This window comes from Octodon degus, unplaced genomic scaffold, assembly GCF_000260255.1.
Source record: "Octodon degus isolate 3935 unplaced genomic scaffold, OctDeg1.0 scaffold00054, whole genome shotgun sequence".
Classification (NCBI taxonomy): domain Eukaryota; kingdom Metazoa; phylum Chordata; class Mammalia; order Rodentia; family Octodontidae; genus Octodon; species Octodon degus.
This window is the reverse complement of record NW_004524630.1, coordinates 12,566,095-12,576,098: the sequence shown is the minus strand read 5'-3', so window position 1 is coordinate 12,576,098 and position 10,004 is coordinate 12,566,095. Positions and strand designations below refer to the sequence as shown.

The 10,004-nt window shown below is 51.3% G+C and overlaps 1 protein-coding gene across 1 annotated transcript in view; it reads right to left on the bottom strand.

Annotated features, from left to right (window-relative positions):
- The window catches only part of Ninj2 (ninjurin 2), a 123,195-nt gene that overhangs the window by 2,684 nt on the left and 110,507 nt on the right, over positions 1 to 10,004 (bottom strand). Inside the window, exon 2 of the mRNA XM_023717694.1 lies at positions 3 to 161. Within this exon, the coding sequence (XP_023573462.1) occupies positions 3 to 161 (159 nt within the window). The remainder of the gene's footprint in view (positions 1 to 2; positions 162 to 10,004) is intronic.

Sequence of the window (10,004 nt, the reverse complement as noted above, 5' to 3'; positions counted from 1 at the left end):
GCGTAGTAGGGGGAGGAAGGCCCGTGCTCCAGTACCGCCTTCAGCCGCATGGCGTTGGACATGAAGAGCGCCACGTCCAGCATGCTCTCGGCCACACTCTTCTTGGTGGCATAGTGGTTCAGGTTGATGGGCAGGTTCCGCGTGGGGTTGGAGTTCCCAGGCTGCAGGAGAGAAAGCGCTGGCTTAGCTGGGAAGGGAAAGCAGCAGAGAGACTGGAAAGAAGTGTTTTGTTTTGCTTTGTTACTGTGGTGGGGATGGGCCCCAGCGCCTCAGCCACAGGGCCCAAGTGCTCTGCACTGAACGCCTCCGCAGCCTGATCCCCACCTTTTGTTTGAGATGGGGTCTCCCTAAGTTTCCAAGGCTATCCTGAGCCTCCTGACTCTGTTCCCCAAATATCTGGATTTGCAGCTGTGCCCAGCTCATTCCAGATCTCCCCACCACCACCCCATGCCAGCCCTTGTTAGGGGACAGTTTGCTCTCTAGAGGACTTTTTCTTTCTCTGAGATGGGGATCTCAGCTCTGTACATCGGTCTGTCCTCCTTATGAGAGGGCCTGGCTTCTTCATAGATGAGCTTCCTCCTCGCCTTGTGAAGTGTCTTCTGGGCAAACTTCTTTCTCAGGCGCTTTATCTTCAACTGTGCTAAACGTCTTTGCTTTTTCTTAAGCGTTTCAGGCACAGCAGGAACCTTCTTTTCCTTCTTCTCTACGCCCTCCATGGTTCCAGCCGGAAAAAAGGTCCAAACTTTTTTAACAGTGTAATCCAAGCATTAGTACAGAAAGCTTTGTGACGATGCGTCCATGATACATGTAAACCCTTCCATTTTAAATTATACTCATTTCATTGGGCTAATGTGTATTTAAAACCACTGAAATAGAAAAATTTGAAAAGATTACAGAAAAAAATAAATATAGACAGGAATTGAATTTCTGGTACCTTTCCCTTTTGAGGACTCTTACTCTCCTTTTTAATTTTTAAAATTATTTATTTACGTATCTGGTACAGGGTCTCCTTACTCAGCTCAGACTCTTAATGATCCTCCTGTCTCAGCCTGCCTAGCGCTGGGATTGCAGGCATATGCCACAACACCTGGTTTTAGTGGCTGGCACAGCGTGCAATGGGTTCTTGAGCTTGCCAGGCAGGTGCTTTGACTGCCAAGGTATCTCCCTAGCCTCTGTACTCTATTTCTTTGAATGCCTATTTGTTAAATTCTACCTAGTAAATCCTGTTACGCCTTTTCTTCTTCTTTTTTTTTTTTTTTTTGGTGGTACCAGGGATCAAACTCATCTTGCCAGGCAAACACTTATTCCACCGAGCTATCTCCCTGGCCCCTAAATCTTCCAACTTTGTTGTACTGTAAGAATCTTATGCATTATTATTATTAATAATTTTTTTTTTTGTCGTACCAGAGATTGAACTCAGGACCCTGCACTTGGTAGGAGGCAGGCGCTTACTCTACTGAGCTATCTCCCCAGCCCATGCCTCTTTAAAAGTCAAATTGAATTTTCCAATTGTATCCTGGCAGATGATCTTAAGTACCTTATTTTGAAGCCCAGTGCCAATCTGCAAGCCCAGCTGTGGAGGAAACCAGGCTGGCCTCACACCTATGAAAGAGGCCAACCCCCAGTCCTTCTGGAATTTGCCTTCAAAGTTAAGGTAGGCACTGGGTCACAGAGTGCCAACAACGAGCACCCCAGGGCCCTCGGTTACTCTAAGCCATCCTTAGAGGATGGATCCAAGTTGAAGCCCCCTCTCCCCCTGCTGCCAGTCATCTGGGGCTGGACCCTGCATAGGGGTTGCTACTGTCAAAGTTTGTGCCCACTCAGCCTCTGCATGGGGTACTCAGGTGTGCCCTTTGCCCATCAAGCAGCCTACACCTTTCCCCTGGAGAAAGATGGAGCCCCCGGGCACCGTTTCACTCAACTCAGACCAAACACAGCCTGGCAAGGCTTAGTTAGGCTGTGAACGCCCTAGGGATGAGTGAGACACAGTTACTACCTCTCTCCTGGACCCCTGGGGAGCACCAGCCCACAGAGCTGCCAGCCACTGACACTGGGCACTGGAGACAGGCTTCAGACATAGCAGGAATGGGCTGCCCCCACCTCTGCCAGGACTCCTGCAGGGAGCGCAGGAGACACAGGCCTGGCTTCACTTTGCTTCTCAGTGGTTGTCTCTGTTCATTTTGCCTTTTGCAGCGCTAGGGATGGACTCAGGACCTCATACGTGGTAGATGAGTGCTTTTTTCCCTGAACTGCATTCCCAGCCCTGCACTGCTTGTAACAGAGCCTGCTTTTCCAGGCCTGCATAAGGTGTAAAGTGCGTGACATCTCTGCAGCTCCGGTCTCCCCAAGACGCCGGTCTCCCCAAGACGCCGTGCTTCCAGTCTCCACACGGTGGCGTGTGAAGTCCAGTGGAGTTACTTGGGCCCCCAGCGGCAGGATGGGGTTTCTACCCCGAGGAACCCAGTGACAGAACAGGTCTGTGGGAAAGCTGGATTCCTGGAAGACCTAGGACAGGACCCTGAGTAGGACACAAAGCTGAATAGGCAACCAGAACCCCACTGGCCAGATGTCGAAGGAAAGTTCAAAAATAAGGGTAGGGGTGGTGAAAAGACATGCCTGTAATTTCAGCTACTTGGAGGAGTGAGGCAGGAGGAGTGAAAGTTTAAAGTCAGTGGGGGCAATTTAGAGGACTTTGTTTCATAGTTAGAATACAAAAAAGAAGGCTTAGAATGTAGCTCACTGGTCAAGTGCCCTTGGTTTCAATACCCAGTACAGTCAAATAGTCAATCAGTCCATTAGTGAGTGGGACCAGGGCCAGAGGGGGGAGGGGTACAGTGGTGTGTGTGTGTGTGTGCGCGCGCGTGTGCGCACGTGCGCGTGTGCGTGTGTCCGTCCCGGATGACCTGTAGCCTGGGATTTGAAGATTTGAAGATGAAGATTTGAAGGAGCCAGGTGTGAGACTCTGGGTGAAGCTGCTCTAGAGGAGTCCCCGTGTAGTAACATCTCTTTTTAAAAAAGGGAAAGAAAGGGTTTTCTGAATCCCACTGAGCCAGTTTAGGTGCAGCTTGGTTTGAGCCCGTGCCAGCGAGGTGCAAAGGATGAATTAAAGCCCAAGGGAGATCTGCAAGGTGCCATCCATATTTGCCCCAGCCTGGATTTGAGAGCAATTTGACCAGAGGGCAAAAATAAAAGAAGAGAGTGGGCAGGGTGGGCGGGGTGGCACTGCCCCCACCACAGAGGAGCTGGCCCTTTAAGGCTGGCCCGGAATGTGGGCTGGGCAGGGAACTGAGCTACTCTGAGTCATTTGAATTTCGAGGCTCCCATTCACTGCCCTCTCCCCACCCCCCTCAGCCGAGGGGCTGTCTGCACCAGCTGGCTGGCTGCCCAGGACACCTCCCAGCCCAAGCCCATGTGCCCTTGACCCTCCTGGCACTTCTCGGGGCAGGGGTCACCGGCCAGGCCCTGGCTTCCAGTGGCCCTGGGCTTGGATCTTCAGTGCTATTTCTACTGTCCTCAGGCTGGGAGAGACTCCCAGGGCTGGAGAGAGACTGAGTGACACTTTGTTCCTCCTGGGAGGGAAGGCCGGCTCCATGCCCTTTCCCCTCAGTCTGATCTGTCAGTGATTCTGTCTCTCAGCTTCTTTCTTTGGGCTTATTGTCCCCCCAAGCCCCCACTGGTCCCTTTCACTCAGCAACTGTGGACTCTCAGCCACTGGACAACCACTTCCTTAGGCTCCTAGATTCTCCTTTCTCAGTGCATGACCTGGTGGGTGGGAGAGGCCACCCTCTGGGTTCCTGAACCCTGTGCAGGTGTGCTGGGCCCCAGGGACTTGGGGCCAGACCAGGGTTCTGTTTCAGAGCCCGTGGGTGGCTGCAGCCACCAAGGAGTTTGGTGGTGGGGTGGGGACCACACAGACCACTCCATTCCCACACCTGGCCTGGCTGGGCCCCCAGCTCCTTTCCCTCTCACTGTTCTGCCACCTGGCCCTCCTACCCAGCCTGGCTCTGGAGGCTGCTGTGGATTCCACCCTGTGAAGTCACGGGTTGCTGTATTGTTCCACCAGAAGCTATTTATCCCTTAATCTTTGCTGGCTTGTAGTTTTGTTTTTCTACAAAACTAACGTTGGATAGGAAAGAAATGCCTCTTTTAACAGAAAAGTAAACAAATTTTAATGCTGTTTATTGACTTTACGGTCAGGGGAGACCAAAAGCTTCAATGGATCATTTTGCCCTTTCTTGGAAACAAGATTACAGGGATGTTGTTCCCGAGGGTCACAGAGGTTGGATAAGTGTTCTGAGCTGAGAGACTTCACTATACAGTGTGTCCAGGACAGAGTGAGGGCCTTCCAGAGAAGGCGCAGGCCTGAAGGCCTGAGGGGGGGCATTTTGGTTCAAATCCTGGCTCTGCATGTCTCTGACCCCAGCTGCTCTGAAGGCTGAAGCAGGAGGATCTTGAATTTGAGGCTAGCCTGAGTAACTTAGTGAGACCTTATCTCATAATAAAAAATACAAAGGGCTGTGGGTACAGCTTGGTCAGTGGCAGAGTCCCTGGAAATCAATTCCTGGTACAAAAAAAGAGAAAAAGTCCCACATGTGTGAATAACTGTGTTCTTCTCATGGACGCTGTAGCTGTGAGACTAGGGGTTGGGTGATCACTCAGCAGAGTGATCTGGGAAGGGGTAGCCCCCTCATCTGAGGGAGAGGCTCAGGGCCGAGGATATCCCCCAGCAGAGCAAGGGTTAGACAGCTGTGGGCCAGTGAGTCATGTGGCCCAGGCAGCTCCAGGGCTCTGATGACCTATGGGTGAGTCACTCCGCCAGCCCTGAGAAGGCCACATGGCAACCTTCCTGTGTCTCAGCTCTGACTCGGGTCGCAAACAACATAGGTCCAGGGAATGGTAGCCTCAAAGTGACCGACAGCCAGGCCCAACCTGGTAATCTGAAGGGGTTGAATGGGTCTGAGTAACTCTGTGCCAGTGAGCCTTTGCCAAGGTGTCTGGGGCCCTAGGACCTGTGACAACTCAGTCTGGAAGGGTCCACAAGGGAGGTGCCTGAGACTGAAAAGATTTGGCTTCCATTTGCAGCGTGCACGCCTTGTGCCTGGCATGGGTTCCCACAGGACCTGAGTCACCTTATCTGGTGTTCATGGCAGCTCCGGGAGGTCGGGAGGGCCTCACCATGGCAGCTGACAGAGTGGAAGCGCAAGACAGCTTGGCTCACTGCCTAAGATCACCCTGCAGTTTTTACCCCAATTCTCTATGTGCCAGAGCCTGTAGTTTAAACCCTGTGAAGTCCCAGAAGTGAAAGCCTTTAAGGATACACACACGCCCTAAGATGGAAGAAGACATTTCAGAGGACAATGTACACTTGCTTGGAGGAAGCGCCTTCTCTCCAGAAGTGAGACCCTGACCGTGTCCAAAGACCGTATCTAAGCCCTTGAACTTCTGAGGGAGGAAAACAGAAGGTTCTGCTTCAAGCTGGGAAGAGCAGAGCAAGGTAGCTGGGAGGGTAAAGCTGAGAAAGAATCAAGGTCCTTCTCAGCCGAGGGTGGAACCCAGGGCTTCCGGCTTCTACACAGGAAGCTCTCTACCCCAGAGGCACCACCCCCAGCTCTGTCTTTTTTTGAATTTTGAACCAGGTAATGTTTGAACTGCCTAAAGACACAAATTTCAAAGAAAAACAAATATGCACCCCCCCCAAAGGCCAATAGTTAAATAGGGGATAGGGATGTGGCTCAGTGGCAGGTCACTTGCTTAGCAGGCCCTGGGGTTCATCCCAGTTCCAGAGAGAAAGATGCCCAGAGAACGCATGTACTGTGAAGCACTATGCGAGAGAGAACTGCAGAGCACTGTGCAAATGCAAGAGAGCAGTCGCTTCCTTTAGGACTACTCCCACCTGAGGGCCTAGAGGCCTTTATTTTAAGAACCTTCTGACTCAGGGCCTGTCCCAGCCCAGGGTTTGCTGCCTTAGCTTCTCAGCTGTCCCTGGGGCTGGGAAGAGCCTCTCCTTCCTCCGTGTCCTCAGCTCTTACCAGCAAGCCACAGCGGCCCCAGGGTGAGAGACACGGCGCAAGTCCACAGTGCAGCAACTTTGGGTCCCCAGGCTCTCACATTCCTGTCCCTGGACTGCAGCGCCCCTCTGCCCCCCAACCTACTACTCTAATGCAGCTCTCCTCCCACCCCGGGAGGGGGCAGATGGCGAAGGCTCTGCCTGTGCCCGGAGCAGGGGTGCTCAGAAGCCAGGCCACACCAGATTACTCACTGTTCTTGAATGCACCCCACGCTTCCCGGTCTGCTCCTAAAGGCCTCTCTCCCCCTCTCCTGGGGACGCCTCTTCTTTTCCAGAACCAGGCCCTGCTGGAGCTGGAGCCAGCTCAGCTTGAAGGGGTCCACTGCTCCCCGGTCTGTGCTGGCTTTCAGCCTTGTTTAGGCCCCTGTATGGCTCCTTGTGCTAACTTTTGCCACTTGGACCCCATCTTTCATGTTTCTGGGTCCCCACAGTGTCTCACCAAGCACCTCAGCATTGCGAATGACAGTAGAACTAACTTTCTTTCTGTCTTGTCTTATCTTGTCTTTCTTTCAGACCAAATCCAGGGCCTGAGCTCTACCACTGAGCTGCATCCTTAGCCTAGCACTACATTTTTTGTTCAAAGACTTACTTTGGGGCCAGCCAAATAGCTCAGTGGATTAAAGCCCCTGCAGCCTGCAGGCAGGAGCAGGGGACAGGGATTCCCCGGGGCGTGCTGAGATGGCCAATGAGACTAGGCGTGGCACACACCTGTAATCCCAGCTCTTGGGAGGCTGTAAACAGGCAGATCACTATAAATCTGATCTAGTAGTGAGACCCTGAACACCCTGTAGATCCTTCCCTAAAATACCAAAAAAAAAAAAAAAAAAAAAAAAAAAAAAAAAAAAAAAAGTTACTTTGGCCACGTATGGTGGCACATGCCTGTATTCCCAGCTATTTGGGAGGCTAAGACAAGAGAATCACAAGTTTGAGGCCAGCCTGAGCAATTTAGTGAAACCTTCCCTCAAAAATGAATAAATAAATAACAAGGAGCGAGGCAGGACTAGCCCACTGGCAGAGTGACCACAGGCTCAGTCCCTAAGGGTCCTGTGGAGGGGGGAAGAGAGAGAGAGAGAGACAGAGACAGACAGACGGACAGAGACAAAGACAGAGAGACAGAGATAATGAATTACTTAATTTTTTTTTTTCAAAAAGACAAAAAGGCTGGGTGTGGTGACATATTCTTATAATCCCAGCATTTAGGAAGGTGAGGCAAGAGGATCACTACAATGTAGTTCAGCCTGAACTACATAGTAAGACCTTGTCTCAAAAAAAAGGTGTGGCATCTCAGTCTCCTTGGCTTCAGGGTTTGGAGAAGGGTGTGTGATAACATTTGTCTTTAAAAGAAAAACCCACCTGAGTACAGCTGGGATCTCCCCAGGGGGCCTTTGTGGCATCTCTCGGGGAGTCTTGGAGAAGCAGCAGCCCAGGCAGGAAGCTCCCTGACAAGCCCAGGTCCCTGAGGCCCTACTTGGAGCCTGCCACTTGAAGACTCCGTGCCTTCTTGGGCCAAGGGCTTTGATTTGCCCTTAAAAATCCAATCTCTATTCCATGTTGGAGTGGGGCATCTTTTGCATGCTATTCCGGTTAGAGTCCCTGACTGGCCCAGAAATGCCAAGGCTGGATTCAGTCTCCCTGTGACATCCCAGACCTCCTTCCAGGCTGCGAACCTGAGGCCTGAAAGCTGCCACACTCACTGGCCATGTGGGGAGGGGCCTCCTGGGAAGGGCTGCAGTCCCTCAGTGGTCCACCTGGGGGCCCCAGACAACCGTGCAGCAAGACCCCAGTGAGCTCATAGCACTCGAGACTCACCCTCTTGGGCCAGGGCTGGACGGAGCAGGGTTTGCCTCTATTGAAAAGAGGCTGAGTGTCCAGGGAGCGTGGAGGGGATGCGCAGGGTAGGGGTGGTGGTGAGACTCCGGGGGCCTATGCGAGGTACATTGTCAGTGGCATTCAGGAAAGATGGTCATCATACAATCAGTCCTGGATTTACTGCACAGGTATTTCCAAGAATTACAAAGAATCTCTCTCTTCCAATACCCACCCGGAGCAAGAGGATGTTCTGAGTCAGCACCTTGCTCTGGGGCTTCCAGGCCCATCTAGCATTTGGCTGTGTGGCCCACATTGACTTCGGGCTTCCCCACGGCGCCCTTCTCCAAGCCGGCGGAGCCTGTCTCTGCTGGCTGTTGCCCTAAGCATCTTTCACAGGTTAATGAAAAGAGCCAACATTTCAACAACAATAATAATCAAACAATGCAAATGGTGTAGGGCAGCATAACCCCCACAGAGGAGACGTTCATAGTCTCATTTCACAAGTGAAGACATTGAAGCTCAAAAGCACTAATTTCCTGAAGTCACCAGTTGCTGAGCGATAGTCCCAGTATCAGGATCCTGAGCACAGAATCTTTTTTCGTAACAGTGCTTCTTGGAGTATGGGTCCTGGCCCTAACACAGCGCCACCTAGGAGCACATCAAAGTGGGCTGGGGGTGGAGCTCAGCTGCAGAGCACTTGTCCAGTGTATAGGAGGCCCCTGGCTCAGACCCTGGTACCGCAAACCAAATAGAGCCAATGTTCAGGTTCCACCTCCGCCCCACTGAATCCGACCCTCGGGGAGAGCCCAGCAGCTGTGCTGGGAACAGTCCTTTGGGTGCTTGCCATGTGAGATCAAGAGTGAAGGCCACTGTTCTAGCCGTGTGGCCAACCATGGGACACAGTGCTCTCTGTCCTCTGAGCCAGCCACTTCCATTGTGAGGTGGTTTAACAGCATTTATTTCATAGATGAGAAAATCGAGGCTCAGAATACTTCAGGAATGTTGTCCATGATTTTAAGAATTATATTTAGGATCTGAACCCACAAAAGCTATGGAACCTGTGTCCTTAAGCACTATCTGATCCAGCCCCAGAAGTGCAGGCTATAAAGCCCTCGAGGACAGGACCCATCTAAAAGATGTACAGGTAATGTTTCTAGATCTTTCCATGAAATAAAGAATTAACAAGGTCCTGCACTTTGTGCCAGCTGTCCTCCAGCCTCACACAGCTCAGCAATTGTCTATCATGAGTTTATTTAAGGGGTTCTGGTACCTTCTACTTTTTGAGGTGCTAGGGATGGCTGCTAGGCCAGCTCTCTATCACAGAAACACACCCTAAACCCTCAGCTTCAGGTTTCGTGGGGGAACCTAAATCCAGATAGGAAGCTAACCAGGTGAGCAAAGAAGACTTTCAGAACAGCTCCTCATAAGACAAAATCTCAACCTTCCACATGACGGTGTAGATGGGCGTCATGCGTCTCTACCTGATGATCCGCTTCCAAAAGCCAAGTGTTATTTCACTGGAATGTAAGGCAATTAGACTAAGCAGCAGCAACAACGGAGCCTGCAGTCCCTGGCTCCGGTCCAGGCGAGAAGACCTCATAAAGCAGATCGTATCTGACTGTGAGATGGGAAAAAGGAAGGTGGTGGATTTCCCACCCCACCCAGCCTGGCAGAAAGCCTGGCGAGATCCCTTTTCAGGCCAGTTCAACAAACATGTTCCTAGCTCCTATCATGTGGTTGGCATCTAGAATACAATTAAGATCCTGTCTGCCTTAGAGTCCTGCTCTCTTCTAATCACCTAAAAATGACAAGGCTTATCGGAGTATAAAGAGTATAAAGGGGAGGACAGGAGATTAAAAAAATAAAAAACAACCTTTCAAACCAACCCAATGGATAAGCTTCATGGAAACAGGACTTTGTCTCATTTACTGATGTTTCTTGGAGCCTGACGCCAGGCTGAATGAATGAGTGAATAAATGATGTATTTGCCATTCATTGTATTCGTTCAGAAGAGGCTTAGAAGATAGGAGCATTGTGGGTGGAGCTGGATCTCCCTCCCACTCCCCATACTGGGAGAACAAGGGTCTTTGCATGAGCTACATCGCCAGGTCTTTTCTTTCTTCTCTCT